Genomic DNA, 16,081 nt, shown 5'->3' with positions numbered 1-16,081 from the left:
AAGGAAACCAATTGTATTAAAATATAGTTATCAAAATATTTAAACGTTAACCTGTGATGTAGTCATTAAAAGTATACTTCTTTGTAAGTGGATTTAAATAATATCTAACTGAGGGTCTAATAAGACTATAATTTCAAAGTTGAAATGAGAGTAAATAATATTTTGAGATGTCTGCAACCATGCTAAAATGAAAGGAGAATAGCTGTGGTTTCTCTTGGGGACAAACCCAACAGAAACTGTGTTACTGGGGTACCACTGTGCCTTGTGGCCTCTGTTCATACCTTAAAGGGAAAGCGAAAACCAAATAGTAATTGTTTTTCTTCCCCAATTTCATGGTTAAGAGCCTTGCTTTAATCTCCCCAGGCTCTTGTCTTCTCCATAAAATGAGGAGACCCCTACCTCACAGCCTTAGCGTGAGGGGCATATGAGAGGACAAATGCAAAAGTGTTTTGTGGTTGGTGGGGGGAGGTGGGTACAGAATTCTGAGGAGCTATTACCTTATTTCGTATTCTTGATTATTAAGACCTAATGGCACCAAGACACCCAAAGTGACATGAGAGAAGCAACCCCATTTCTCTCGGGGCTTTTGTTCCTGCCTATACATCAGTCTTGGCAAACTTGTTTTTCCCTACAGCACCCAGGGAAGTCCTGGTTCCCTCCCTTGGTTCTTTTCTGCTCCTCCCTCTGCCAAGCCACGATGCCCGGTGGATACAAAGGTGAATGTGGGGATGATGTGGACCCCATGCCCTTCCTGGCACCTCCAGAAAAGGAGAGGATCGAAGCCATGAACAAGCCCTATGACATCAAGAAGTCCTGCTGGGTCAAAGACGAGAAAGAGGGCTTCATCGCTGGGGAGATCCAGTCTGAACAGGGTGACCAGGTCACTGTGAAAACAGTCAACAACCAGGTGAGTGAGGAAGAACCTCTAGGATGAAATGATCTTAGGGAGTGACAGATACCCGGGCTCTGCTGTCCATTCACAAGAGGCAGGGTGATAAGAAGAGCAGGTGCCGCTGAGTCCTGTGTCCTAGGTTCAAGCTCAGACTTGGCTACACTCAAACTGTGGCCCCGGGCAAGACACTTCCCCTCTCTGAGCTTTGCCTCCTTCCCAATAGAGATTCTAACATAGTAGGACACATGGAAATACTTTGTAATGCTCTGAAATAGTACGTGTGTGCACAAGATTGTCAAGGAACTTACGTATCTTTAAAGTCCCAAACAGCTTTCCTGTGGAGTGAGAGTGAGCATCCCAGCGTCAGCAGTTGCACTGTGTGCCAGGAACATGAGGCAGGGCCCAGAACATTCTGGCTGACCTGGGGAGCTCTTCACCTATGCGCTCATAGATGGTGCCTCCCGAGCCCCTTGCTGCACGGCGGCCCTGTGCTAGAGCTGGCTTGTCCTGGCCTGTGAGGGCCCAACACCCAATGCTAAACAACCAGGGGCTTTGCAGCCAAGTATTAAACCTTTGGCAACTTGATGTCAGCCACGGTGGAAATATTTACATTGTGGGAATTAACAAATAATATAAATCAGGGATTTTCCCCCTGTATAGCTAGGTTACAAGCACACCACTCTCTGCTGGTCTACATTGTGTCTAATTGTGGGGGTGACTTGAGACAGTGGGCAGAAAGTTTGGTTCATTAAACCCCTATCCTGCGGGAGACTCCTCGTAAGGTGCTGGACTTGTTTAATCCTTTCAATAATCTTATGTAGTAGGATTTTAGGAGTTCCTATTTTGTAAAGGATCAAGGAGGCCCTACGTAACTTGCTCACGGCCACAAAGACAACAAATGATGAGCTCAGATTCAAACCTAGCTGTATTGGGCTCAATTATTGGGCAGCAGGAGTGCAAGGTGGTCCTTGGTCAATAGCAGGAATACAAGATGCCAGAAACCTTCTGTGATCAGAACTTGGAGCAGCCAAGCTTCACTTTGTGCTTTGCTTCACTTCAAGGGGAGTGGCAGCAGGGAGATGAGGCTATTCCTCCATTCAAGGGGGTTGGAACACAAAATTCAAGCTTACTTCTGGGAGAACCTTCTTTTCAGAAAGGCAAAGCACTGCAGTCTTTTAAGGAGTAATGTACAAGAATATGGAGCTCCACAGGCCCCAGTTTAGATACACGTTAGGGACAGCACATAACTTCCGTGAGCATCCACAAGTTTGGGACAGAAAGACTGACTCACCTGGTTTCTAAGATAAAGGCAAAGGCCCCTGTCCCCTGCCTGAGCCAAGAGAGAGAAGTGTCTGCCTCAGGGTGAGGTCCAGAGATATGGGAATTCCCAGAAATGGACTCTCAATAAAACTCAGCTTGCTTTACCAGGGATGTGGTGACCATTAGTGGATAGATTTTCCAGAACTGTCAAGGTTTCAAATTATCTGCCTATTGGACTCATAAATTATTAAAAGTCTCAGAAATCCCAGCATGTGTTCAAGCCTCACATCTCAGGCTGTAGGCAGCTCAAAGATGTTTGTTTTCTGGATCACATGTCTTGAGCTTTGGTCCCAGATGCTGGAACTCAAGAGCTGGTGCTGTTTTCATTTACAGATGAAATTGGGGCACGGAGGGAGGATGGGGTTTGCCTGCCATGCACAAGTGCTCCGGACTCCTAACTCCGTGCTACTTTCACCCTGACACATTTACTGCTCAGAAATCATTGTATTATTATTATTATTATTATTGTATTGTCTGTTTGCTTGCTTTCAATTTTATCCTTCAAGTTGGTTTGGTGGGAGCAGGGAAATGTCTTTTTTTTTATAAGATTTTATTTATTTATTTGAGAGAAAGAGAGAGAGCATAAACAGGGGGTAGGGGTAGAGAGAGAAACAGACTCCCTGCTGAGCAAGGAGCCCAAAAAAGGGCTCGATCCCAGGACCCTGGGATCATGACCTGAGCCAAAGGCAGACCCTAAACTGACAATCACCAAGGCACCCCTTATTCATTTGTTTTAGAGAGAAAGCAGGGGTAGGAGCAGAGGGAGAGGGATAAGTAAACTCCATGCTGAGTGTGAAACTCAACGAGGGACTTGATCCCGTGACCCTGAGATGGTGACCTGAACCAAAATAAAGAGCCGGATGCTCAGGGGTTCCTGGGTGGTTCAGTTAGTTAAGTATCTGACTTTAGCTCAAGTCATGATCTTGGGTTCCTGGGACCAAGCCCTGCATCAGGCTCAGCACCCACTGGGGAGTCTACTTCTCCGTCTTCCTCTGCCCCTCCTCACGCTTGTGCTCTCTCTCTCTCTCTCTCTCTCAAATAAATAAGTAAAATCTTTAAAAAAAAATAAAAATAAAAGATTCAGATGCTCAACCAATTGAGCCACCCAGGCGCCTCCTTTTTTTTTTTTTTTTTTTTAATGAAAAAGTTCACTGCTGTTCAGAAACCACCACCAATTCTCAAGGCAGAGAGCCAAGAGTCATATCTCTGCAAGTGTCTCTAGGATTGATGAGCAAGTTCTGATCAGCTATTAGAATGGACTTGGCAGGTGGCATCTGATTATTAACTGCTTAGTTAATAAGTGTGTAATATGAAATAAAACCACATATTAAGTCATTTACAAAAAAAAAAAAAAAAGAATGGACTTGGCAGGAAGAGAAGCAGGGCCCACAGGTGCTCTGAATGTAGGGATGGAGCTTATAAGGTATTTTACATGATCTCATTTAATACAGTTCTCCCAGCAACCAGCCAAGGAAGCTACTGTTATTCCTATTTAGAGGGGAGGCAGTTAGGACTCAGATGGCTTTGGAGATCTCTCCTCAGCCCAAGCTACACAGTGGGACATGGCTCGACCAGGAGTTGGTCCTACTGGTCACCTGACTCCAGCTCCTTACAGGATACCAGAGAGTATGTGGTACCTTGTGCCAGAAGCCCATATGGCTGTCAATACTGTTTCCTAATTCCTGTTGTATCTTGACACTCTCCCACCCAGACTGTCACTGTGAAGAAGGATGATGTCCAGCAGATGAACCCACCCAAATTCTACCAAGCCAGTGACATGGCGGACATGACTTTCTTGAACGAGGCCAGCGTCCTGAACAATCTGCGCCAACGTTACACCAACATGAGGATCTATGTGAGTGCCTGGGGCTAAGGGTGAGGATGAGGGGTAGCTACAGATCTTCTGCCCCTCTCCTGATGGGGAGGGCACAGCAGCTGCTCCACCTTCCCGCAACCATCACACAGTATGGCTCAGATAAGGGCACAGGGACCGTGCTTTTGACACATTAGAACTTCCACTCTCAGCCTTCAATGTCTCAGTGATGGTGCCATCTCCATGGGCAGCTGATATACCTTTTGCTGAGGTTATCATCTGAGAGTCTTCCTCCGCACCACATCCCTGCAAATTCTCCCATCAAAACATTATTTTCCCTGTTAGATGTCATCCCCTGTCCGCCCATCCTTCCATCCATCCATCCATCCATCCATCTGCTGTCTTCCCCACCCTCACCCTCAGACAGGACTGGCAGGAAAGGGTGACTCAGCAGCAGCAGTCCCAGGGTGATACAGTATGTGTCATACTCTCAACTTAAGCGGGGTCTATCTCATCTTTGTTTCTCCTTCTTTGGATCGTTTTCTATTTAATAAGATTCCTTTTAAAAACTCAGTATGTAGGGGCTCCTGGGTGGCTCAGTTATTGAGTATCTGCCTTTGGTTCAGGCCTTGATCCCGGAGACCCAGGATTGAGTTCCACATGGGGCTTCCGCAGGGAGCCTGTTTCTCCCTCTGCCTAGGTCTCTGCCTCTCTCCTGTGTCTCTCATGAATAAAGAAATCTTACAAAAAAAAAAAAAAAAAAAAAAAAAACAACTCAGTATGTATATCTCAGCTATCCTAAGAAGAAGCTGGGGAGGAGGAGAGAGGTGTTGATTCCCATGTAGGCCAAAGTGGAAGGTTTTTTTTTTAAATATTTTATTTATTTATTCATGAGAGACACAGAGGGGGGGGGGGGGGCAGAGACACAGGCAGAGGGAGAAACAGGCTCCAGGCAGGGAGCCGAACATGGGACTTGCTCCCAGGTCTCCAGGATCATGCCCTGGCCCAAAGGTGGCGCTAAACCGCTGAGCCACCCGGGCTGCGCCAAAGTGGAAGGTTTTAAAGTTGAACTGGGTGCACCTGGGTAGCTCAGTCAGTTAAGCATCTGCCTTTAGCTCAGGTCGTGATCCTGGGGTCTTGGGATTGAGACCTGTGTCAAGCTCCTGGCTTGGTGGGGAGTCAGCTTCTCCCTCTCCCTCTCCCTCTCCCTCTCCCCCTCCCCACCGTTTGTGCTCTCTTGTGCTCTCCCTCTCTCTCAAATAAATAAAATTTTTAAAAAACATCTTTGAGGTTGAACTGGAAAGAGTCATGGAACAGGGCAGGGGGCAGTGGTATCAGGTGGATGTGAGTGTCCAGCAAGGCGAAGGACAGTTAAGAACTCATGGATAGGGACCCACAGACGTGGCCATTCTCTACCCTCACTTATTCTCCCCTTGGATAATTTCTTCTACTACCTCATGGTTTCTCTGATTTTTTTTTTCTTTTTAATGGGACGATTTCCTTACAGAATTGCCTTGTGATGAAAAGAGAAGCTGGTGCCTCTTCTTAAGAGTAGATCAAACCAAAAAAAAAAAAAAAAAGAGTAGATCAAACCCAGCTGCCTGCCAGAAGGGGTTGTGCCTGCACAGGGAGGACTTTGCAGCTGTGAAAACACCCCAGAAGTCTCTCTGTAAACTCTCATGGAAAATCTCCCAGACATATTAAATGGATAAAGCAAGATATAGAACAGTATTATAGAAAGCTATCTTTTGTTTTAAAAACAAGAAGGGGGAGTGATAATGTATCCCTGGATCTGTATGTGTATGCATCAAAAACCGTGGAAGGGAGTGTTAGCAATTAACACATGCTTACCTGTGGGAGGAGGAGGCAGGCACTGAACTGCTGTGGGGATTTTTTTTTTAAGATTTTATTTATTCATGAGAGACACAGAGAGAGAGAGAGAGGCAGAGACATAGGCAGAGGGAGAAGCAGCCTCCCTGTGGGGAGCCTGATGCAGGACTCAATCCTGGGACCCCAGGATGAACTATGAGCCTTTCGGGCATCCCAGTTGTGGGGACTTTTGCTACATATTTGCCTGTTCAGTGACTACCTTATCTATGCAAATAATTAAATCAAAAGAAAATGAAATAAATATATATGACAGTGAAGGATTGTTTTTCTCACTGACTAGGTGCTCAGATACAGATTTTGCCTCCAGGAGGGGATGCCACTATATCTCTGTAGGCTGGCAGTGCCCTCCAGCCAGGCTGCTCTAGGGTGGGCTAGGGCATAGAGGGAGGAAAACAGCAGGAGAAGAAGCCAGCTGACTGTCTTCCTCTCCTCCTGCCAGACCTACTCGGGCTTGTTCTGTGTGACAGTCAACCCCTACAAGTGGCTGCCCATCTATGGAGCCCGCGTGGCCAACATGTACAAAGGCAAAAAGCGCACAGAGATGCCACCCCACCTCTTCTCCATCTCTGACAATGCCTACCACGACATGCTCATGAGTGAGTGGGGTGGGGCCTGCTGGGGTGCTCAGGGTGGGTGACAAAATCTTTAGAACCGTGTGCCACCCAGTCCCAACCCTGACTCCATACTACCCACTGAAGTTCTTGGTTAAGTGTTGAGAAGCAGCAGCGTGTGACCAGGTACCAGCGCTCAGTGAGGGTGCAGGGCATCTGCTAAGTACCAGCCCCATCTCACACCCCATCTCACTTCAGCTTCACAAAAATAGGGGATGCCAGGTTAAGTAACCGACCCAGAATTCAAGTAACCACTTGTATGATCTCTGCAGGACTGCATGGTGGCCCACAAAGTGATTTTTATTATGTTGCTTGTGATTGGGTAGCTATATAGGATGGGGTTGATGGAAACAGTGGCCAGTAAATTCTTGGCCCTTCCACAAAGGTGAATGCTGCAATGGCAGGCATGTAGTCAGGGACCCTGCAGGATCTAGGGCTTTTGGCTTCTGCTGGTTGCTGCAGCCCCCCTCCAAGCTGGGTGAAATACGGGGGAAATGCAGACTGTTTGGCCAGAGTGATGTCAAACGTCTAGTTTCTAAGTGTTTCCTAATTACATCTTCGTGTTGCTGTTTTCTTCTCTGCAGATCGTGAAAATCAGTCTATGCTAATCACGTAAGTGTCCCTTCTGTCTCTCGGTCTCTATACATATAATTAAGTTTGTATCTTATACATGTAATTAAGCCTTCTTAGAATTAATTGGTGGGAGTTTGTATGGAAATCTTCAGGCTGTGAGTGGGCTCAGCAGGGTGTTAAGGCTGCACCTGTGAACTGAGGGTGGCTTCTGTGTCCCCCACTCCCCCTCACCTGTCTGTCCCTGTCCTGGCTGAGGGATGAATCACAGTAACACTCAGCCTGCACCTTTGATTGCATTGCCTCTCTATGGCCAATCCCCTCTTTATGCTTCCCTCTTCCTATTTCCCACTTGCAGTGGAGAATCTGGTGCTGGGAAGACTGAGAACACGAAGAAGGTCATCCAGTACTTTGCCAATGTTGGGGGGACTGGCAAACAGTCCTCAGATGGAAAGGTAGGGCTGACAGGCAGGCTCAGAGTGTGTCACCCTAGCCCGGCCTGTTCTCAGATGTACATGGAGGGGACACACGGGAGGGCACACATGGGAAGGTGCACAAAGGAGGGCACACACAGATGGGCACACACGGAAGGGCACACTTAGAGGGCACACACAGCAGAGACCATGTGACCCTCGTAGCTGTCCTGTGGGTTCGGGTCATCTTACAGAGGAAGAGACAGGCTTGGAGAGAAAGGTGAAACCACCTAGGGAGAAGGAGCCCAGGGACCTGGGTCTCCTACAGGATATATTCTACTGCCCCAGAAAATGCAGGTGACAGAGCCATTTGTGCTTGGCAGGGAAGAAAGGGGCATACCAGCTCCTCCTTCAGCTGCCTCTGCAGACCCTGGGGCACAAGGAGCAATAGCTGAGCCAGTGGCAGCTGTAAACACTGACAGAGAAAGGGAGAGTTGGGGAGGAAGACCAGGGATGCCCCGGGAAGGGGTTTCAGGCTCACTCAGGAATCTCTCCAGCAATAGCAAAGTATAGAACAGATGAGAAACAAGGCCTGTCATCTGACAGGTGCCCCTCCAATGTCAGGACAGCAGAGGGACAGTCATCAGGTTGGTGGCCCTCTTCCCAGGTTCCTTCCTGCCCTGATTTCCAGGCCTCCCAAGGCCCTTCCTCTCTGGGTTCCTGGCTCAAAAGCCATAGGCCTTTGAAAGGCCCGAATCACCAGGCAGCACCCAACCTTGTGTTTCTCTCTGGGTCAGGGGTCCCTGGAGGATCAAATCATCCAGGCAAACCCTGTGCTGGAGGCTTTTGGGAACGCCAAGACCATCAGAAACAACAATTCCTCTCGCTTTGTAAGTATGAGCAGCAACAACAGGGGCCCCTAGTGTTGGTGGGACAGGGGCCACCTGGAATGCGGGGATGACTATCCCCTCATTCCAGGTAAGGAAATTGGGGCTGATTTAAACATGCAAATGGAATGAGGCAAGTCACAGCATTTCCTTCCCACAGACTGTTAAGGTCTTAGCTGTTGGAGTCTAAATTGAACAGAGCCCACATCAGTATTTAAATCAAGAAGCTTGAAAGGGGAGACTAGATAATAGGGTGATGGAGAGGCTGAGAAGTCAGATGGGGGAGCCAGAGATTCACAGCTGTTGGAAGCTGAGGATGACTCCCCTCATCCCTCCCCTGCACCACCACCCTGTCTGGGGGGATACAGGATATGTGCTGTCCCTGGCGCCCTGGTGGATCCTGAACTACCTCAGCCCTCTCATGGGAGCTCTACCTCCGTACTACCTGAGGTGCTGTCCATGGAGGAGAAATGCCCGGGGCTTCCCTCCTGATTCCTGGTCTCCTGCGGGGGCAGAGTGGGGGGACCTCACTGCCTGAGCCAGTGGGCTGGCAGGGAGCCTAGGTAAACAGGACTGAGCTGGGAGGAAGGGAGGGCAGGTAAGAAATAGCGGTGACAGGCAGGAGCAGCAGAGATGGAGACACCTATTTCCAGGAGAATTTATCGGTGGTTCTACCAAAGGTCAGGGAGAGGGATGTGGTATCTCAGTAAGGAGACTCAGGATGTACCCCCTACTGCTGCTGGCCAAACTCCCCCCATGCCTGCCTCTAAGCAGATTTCCCAGCAGTCCCAGCTCCTCCCGCTGGTGCTTCTCTCCCCCACAAATGCCCTGTGGGGCTACCCCACAGACCCTTAATTTTACTCCAAGCCCTGTCCATCTTCTCTACTGTGTGGGAAATCGCAGCTCCGCATATAGCCAGCCACGCACGTGTGGCTCAGTCACACTCCAAACGGCGCCCTTGGAATTCAGGGGTCTGCCAGTAAGGGACTGTGGCCCAAGCTGGCCCATGTGTTGGTCTAGAACTCCGAGCGTCCTCCCTCACAACCCTCCTCTCTCTGCTCAGGGCAAGTTCATCCGAATCCACTTCGGAACTACGGGCAAACTGGCTGGAGCTGACATCGAGAGCTGTGAGTCTGGCCCCCTTTGGAGGGTTCTTCTGGGCGGACCAACTACAGAATGTGTGAGCCCCAGTGCTATCTCGTGCCCAGGGGGCTGGCCCTGCTCCTGGACTCCCCTATGTGGGCAGTCAGGCCCCTAGAATCTGTGTCTGGGGCAGAGGGAATGGCCCTCTAGACTGGCTACTGCATGGGACTGTATGGAGAGGGGAGCCCGTTTGCACCCTGCATTCCAGACAGAATGGGACTGTATTTATGGGCGTGTTTGTGTATTCCCTTCCAGATCTCTTAGAGAAATCTCGTGTCATCTCACAGCAAGCCGCTGAGAGAGGGTACCACATTTTCTACCAGATTCTCTCTAACAAGAAGCCCGAACTTATTGGTAAAGATCTTTATGTCTGCCTGCCTGCCCCTTAACTTGCTTTTCCTCTTGTTTCAGTGACAAAGGTTCCTGAGGACAGTGCCCCCTCCACCCTGGGTTCTGCAGGAATCCCTCTGAGTTAATGCATAGGTTACAGGGAACTTTCTCAAAGTTTTACTCACATCTTGCTTTCCTGCTTTTGGCAGAGAGTTTGCTCCTGGTCCCCAACCCTAAGGAGTACCACTGGGTGAGCCAGGGCGTCACAGTGGTGGAGAACATGGATGATGGGGAGGAGCTGCAGATCACAGATGTGAGTGGACCTGGCAGTGCAGCTGGCAAACAAAAGGAAGAGCCAAGACAAACCATGGGGCCCTGCATGCACTGCCACCAGAACTAGGGTGGGGGTTACTCAGAGCAGCCAGGTAGCAGCCCACATTCATTCTCCCCCTGGAGATCTCTGGAGCCACAGGTGGCATTTATCTCAAGTCTGTCGTAGCAAGAACTGAACTAGGATCCCATGGCACCTAAGGGGCCATCTAGTCCAGCTCAGCTAGAAGCGATGCTCCTGTCACCTCAGTCCCCACTGCACCCTCCCTCTCCTTCTATGACACAGAGAACTTCTGTGAAGGTCTGACAATAGAATCCATTCCTGATGCACCTTTGCCTTTTTCTGTCCTGGTACCTAGCATGAAGACTTAGCAATAATAATGATAGTAATGATAATGTGACTCCCCAGTTGTTATTATGTATCAAGTACTCACCAGGTGTCAAGTGTTGGACTGAACATTTACACATCATTCTGGTTTATCCTTAGGACCACCCATCTCCCCCCTTTTGCAGATGACTAAACAGACACTAGGGAGGGTAAATAAATACAATGACAACATAGCAGAGTGTCTGGCCTGGGCTCCTTGGAAGAAAACAGATGTACCTCTGGCCAGGGAGCGTCTGACCTCCAGACCCCACACCGTATCAGCGTGGCCCATTGGTGCCAACCCCACGACTGCAGCACCATGGCCTCTCTTCCATGGAATGAGAAGCCAGGAGTTTCTTGCCTTTTCTTTCCTGTGGCCCTGCAGGTCGCCTTTGATGTGCTGGGCTTCAGCGCAGAGGAGAAGATTGGTATTTATAAGCTGACTGGAGGCATCATGCATTTTGGCAACATGAAGTTCAAGCAGAAACCCAGAGAGGAGCAAGCTGAAGTGGACACCACGGAGGGTAGGTGTTTGATTGGGGCTGTTCATGGAAGAGGCAGCCAGTGGTAGGGGCTTCTGGCTCTCTGAGGCTTCATGCACATTTCAGAGACATGCCATAAGCCAAGAATGTTCCTTGGACACCCAGACATCAATAATCTCAGAGAGAGTCAGAGCCATGATTTTGGTTTCTGCATTCTGCTTTGCCACTTGGCCTTGAATGAGTGTGGAAACCATCTCGGACATCTGTTTTCTCATTGGCAACACATAGTCTCTGCCATCCCACCCTCCGTTCCTAACCCCAAGAGATGATGTTGGGTTTCTCTGGGGCAGGGCATCATATTTCTTTCACTCACCTGCTTTTTCTGTCCCTACTCAGTGGCTGACAAAGTCTCCCATCTCATGGGCCTCAATTCCGGGGAGCTCCAGAAGGGCATCACCAGGCCCCGGGTCAAAGTAGGCAATGAGTTTGTGCAAAAGGGCCAGAACGTGGAGCAATGCAACAACTCTATCGGGGCCCTGGGCAAGGCCATCTATGACAAGATGTTCAAGTGGCTGGTGGTCAGGATCAACAAGACCTTGGACACCAAAATGCAGAGGCAGTTCTTCATTGGCGTGTTGGACATCGCTGGCTTTGAGATCTTTGAGGTGTGCCTGTCCTGGCATTCTCTTTCTGCTTTGGGGTGATCGTTTTTCTTTTAAAAGCTACTTTTCACCACGATTCTCTCATTTCTCATCTTGGACCTGAAGTGGGCCAATCTCAGGTGTTTGCTCTTGGGTCTCTGACTTTTGGCATCCAGAAAGTTCCATCTTCATTTGTATGGAGCCAAACCATAAAGAATTGTGTGAACATACTGGATAGAATGGGTGGCAGGCTAGAGCTGGCCTGTACTGCCTTACAAGGGCTGATTGTTAAGTTTTCAGGAATTTTTTTTTAAATATTTTATTTATTTATGACAGATACAGAGAGAGAGAGAGAGAGAGGCAGAGACACAGGCAGAGGGAGAAGCAGGCTCCATGCAGGAGCCCGATGTGGGACTCGATCCCACACCCTGGGATCATGCCTTGAGTCAAAGGCAGACACTCAACACCTGAGCCACTCAGGCATCAGGAATCAAAGGCAGACACTCAACAGCTGAGCCACTCAGGCGGTTTTCAGGAATTTTTTGATCTAGTTGACATCATTTTGATACCCTTATACCATGAAATTGTCCAACACTTCAAATTAGGCTCTTTCTTTTTTCTTTTCTATTTCTATTTCTTTTTCTTTTCTTTTTTCCTTTCCTTTCCTTTCCTTTCCTTTCCTTTCCTTTCCTTTCCTTTCTTTCTTCCTTCCTTCCCTCTCCCTCCCTCCCTCCCTCCCTCTCTCTCTTCCTTCCTTCCTTCCTTCCTTCCTTCCTTCCTTCCTTCCTTCCTTCCTTCCTTCCTCCCTCCCTCCTCCTTCCTTCCTTCCTTCCTTCCTTCCTTCCTTCCTTCCTTCCTTTTGTTTTTGAAAGACAGAGAGTCAGCTGATATACCAGCACAACACTGTGGCCTCCCACTTCTTTCCTGCACAAAAGAGACTCAGGTCTCAACAGACTAGTGTTGTGGGTCAGGAATATTTTACCTTTGTAATTGGAGGCAGCATGATTAGGAGATATGGTTCTGGACTCAGGTTGGCCATCAGCTAGCTGTGTGGCCTTGGGAAAGTAGTTACTGAGCCTCAGTTTTTTCAACTCTAAAATGAACAGGCTGGAAGAGATGACCTATAAAGCTCATTTCACTCCATTATCCTACTATTTTAAGATTTCCACTGGCCACAGATGGATTCTTTTTAAATCAACTTAGACCAGGGGCACCTGGGTGGTTCAGTCAGTTGAGCATCTGACTCTTGACTTCGGCTTAGGTCTTGATCTCAGGGTTGTGAGTTCAGACCCCATGTTGGGCTTCACACTGGGCATGGAACCTACTTAAAAAACCAAACCAAACCAAACCAACCCCACCAGTTTAGCCCAATTTCTTTCAGACTCTAAAAGGCTAATTTGACTGCCATCTACAATAGAATCATTTAATTTCATAGGTGGAAGGAGGCTTCAAGTTTCCAGACTGTGCTCCCTGGCTTTCTGGGAAGCCACTGATGGCCAGCAGTGGAGGGATTAGGAGAAAGGAGGATGATCTGTGCCAACAACATAGTGTGTGCAATAAACAAACAGGGTTTGAATCTTTGCTTGGCCACTTCCAAGTCGTGTGCCTCTCTTTCTCCACCTATTAATGGAACACCAATCATTCTTGCCATATAAGGTTTGAGCAGGTGTGACTTGGCACAGAGTCTGGCACATGGGCGTGCTCTGTGATTGCAGTGGCCCCCTCTGCTTTAACCTATTTTTCCTGAGGATTTCGGGTGAGATTTCATTAAGAGAAAGCACTCTCTGATTTTTTTAAAGGTAACTTGTAAACCCCTCAAACTCCTTCATCCTATAGATAAGCATTAAAAAAACTGCACACAGAGAGCTGTCTAAAGGCACACAGGGTCAGAAGCATAAAGCCTCTCAAATGATTTCTATGCTAGAAAGAAAGTGATTCTTTCCACAATGATTTTAATTAACCACATGAGGTGGTATTTGAGGTTTGGGCCCCCCAGACCCCAGCCCTCACTCTCTTCTGCCTCTCTCCTCCGCAAGCCTGCTCCGCAGGTTCTATGTTGCTCTGTGCCTTTGCAGAGGAGGGTAACCGAGAAGGGCTTCTTGCAGGGCTGATGAAACCCTGCCTGGTGGTCAGCATTCAGGCATCTGGGGTAGCACCTGAAATGGTTGGCCCTCAGCAGATTTGAGCTCTGCCTGTGACTCGTCCCTCAGTCCTGGTCCCAGGGAGGCTCTGTCTGCGTCCTGGCTGATGCCCTGCTCTCTGCCCTCCCACCCCAGTTCAACAGCTTCGAGCAGCTGTGCATCAACTTCACCAATGAGAAGCTGCAACAGTTCTTCAACCACCACATGTTTGTGCTTGAGCAAGAGGAGTACAAGAGGGAGGGCATTGAATGGGTCTTCATCGACTTTGGCCTTGACCTACAGGCCTGCATTGACCTCCTGGAAAAGGTAACCTGCTGTTCAATGGTGAGGGTTAGAGAGAGGTGAGGGCCCTGACTAGGGCATGCCTCAGAAAGGAACTTCACTGGGGTCTATGGGGAAGTGACCTTGGTAGGTCTGACCTCTAGCTTCCTCTCTGCAAAATGGGTACAGTAGTTTTGCAATGACCACTGTTAGTTGGGCTGTTAGATGCCTCAACTCACTGGATCATCACAACCTACCATTCGTGTGTGTGTGTGTGTGTGTCTGTGTGTGTCTGTGTGTGTGTGTGTGTGATGTATTATAACCATTTTGCATATGGGAACATTGAGACATAGAGAAAGGAAGTAACCTGTCCAAGGTCATACAACCTGTGAATGGTAGAGTCAGGTTCTGACCTAGTCAGTCTATTAGCCACCCCTGTAATTACAACACAGGGAACGTTTTAGCAAATGATCTAGTTCAAGAATATATGTTTTGATCCAATGCAGAAAAGGGATAGAAAAAGGATATTAAAAGGGCAGATGACAAAATCCGAACAGTCTGCTCAAAGTATTATATCAATGTTAATTTCCTGGTTTTCATTATCATTACTGAGATTGCGTTAACATTTTGAGAAGCTGGATGAAAAGCATGTAGGAATGCTTTGCACTCTTTTACAAGCCTAAAATTATTTCAAAGTAAAAACTTAAAAAATAAAAGAAAGAAATAACATATGTCGTCTCTGAGGCTCAGCCTCGAGGCTGTCATAGAGAATCTATCAGCAAGGCAGCCAGAGGTCTCTGATGTGAGACCAGCCTTAACCTCCCAGGAAAAGAGTCTCCAAAAAACAGGCTGTGTGCACAATCCACCTGTCCCCTACCACTTACAAATGCCTTCCTGTCCAGCTGTCAGAGAACCTGAAATGTCCTCATGTTTGAGCTTTGGGATTAAGCATTGCCCTCTTCCAGAAATTTTCCTTAGAAATCCAGCCCTCCATAGGTTGGGGGAGTGATGAGGAGCAGCATTTATAAGCATTTATGAGCTTGCTTGTTCTGTGAGAAGAGACCTAGAAACCCTATAGCCAGGAATGTCATTGAGGGCAAAAGCAGATAAGAGAGAGTTAAACACAGAAAGGACAGGTGGCATTGACTTTACCATTTTCCTGAGGGCTAAGCCTGCCTGGCACCACTATTCAGGAGGGATAAGCATTTGGGGAGCTATGTAGCCCCTGCATACCCCCACTTCCCTTCTGTTAGATTCAATGAATCCTAGCCTCTTTCAAGTCTAAATGGCTTTAGCATTTGAAGACCAGACCATGGAGCTACTGCACCATTACCAGGGGTCCTTATCCAGAGTTCTGGCTGCCACCTGGGTGTCTGGGACATCCCTCCCACCACTCCCATGCCAATACCTGAGTGGCCCCATTGGGGTCCTGTGACCTCCTCTAATACCATTTATCATTTTTCCCTTCTAGCCCATGGGCATCTTCTCCATCTTGGAGGAACAGTGCGTCTTCCCCAAGGCTACCGACGCCACCTTCAAGGCGGCCCTGTATGACAACCACTTGGGCAAGTCCAACAACTTCCTCAAGCCCAAGGGGGGCAAGGGCAAGGGGCCCGAGGCCCACTTCGAACTCGTCCACTATGCAGGCACTGTGAGTACCCCTCAGTGCCCCCTGTGGCCACCTTCCTGCTGCAATCAGCTTGGGTTATTATAGGTCTTTCCTGCCATGCTCTTCCTGAGACTTTCTGCCTCCAACTAGCACAGCCAAGATAGAACAGCGTGATCAGCTTGGAGAAATGACCTCTGATTCATATTTCTTCATCACTTCTCCCTCTGGGAATTCCAAAACAATCAGGGAGCAGGCACCAGTTCATCCCTCAGACCCACCAGGGCCACACTATTGTCTATGGCCCTTGATTTGATGGCTAAAGCTAGATCTTGGACAGAATTTACTTGCAAAAAGCAAAAAGAAATTCCACGACCCCAGCAA

The 16,081-nt window shown here is 48.4% G+C and overlaps 1 protein-coding gene across 1 annotated transcript in view; it reads left to right on the top strand.

Moving 5' to 3' along the window:
- The first annotated feature begins 407 nt into the window (after positions 1–407).
- The window catches only part of MYH16 (myosin, heavy chain 16), a 63,996-nt gene continuing 48,322 nt past the window's right edge, over positions 408–16,081 (top strand). Inside the window, 13 exon segments of the mRNA XM_038539442.1 lie at positions 408–907; positions 3,924–4,067; positions 6,355–6,511; positions 7,111–7,138; positions 7,455–7,551; positions 8,307–8,399; positions 9,460–9,523; positions 9,795–9,893; positions 10,079–10,182; positions 10,952–11,090; positions 11,445–11,713; positions 13,966–14,136; positions 15,563–15,742. Coding sequence (XP_038395370.1) covers positions 554–907; positions 3,924–4,067; positions 6,355–6,511; positions 7,111–7,138; positions 7,455–7,551; positions 8,307–8,399; positions 9,460–9,523; positions 9,795–9,893; positions 10,079–10,182; positions 10,952–11,090; positions 11,445–11,713; positions 13,966–14,136; positions 15,563–15,742 — 1,899 coding nt within the window. The 5' untranslated portion in view covers positions 408–553.

This window comes from Canis lupus, chromosome 6, assembly GCF_011100685.1.
Source record: "Canis lupus familiaris isolate Mischka breed German Shepherd chromosome 6, alternate assembly UU_Cfam_GSD_1.0, whole genome shotgun sequence".
Lineage (NCBI taxonomy): Eukaryota > Metazoa > Chordata > Mammalia > Carnivora > Canidae > Canis > Canis lupus.
This window is presented reverse-complemented; position numbering and strand designations above follow the sequence as displayed.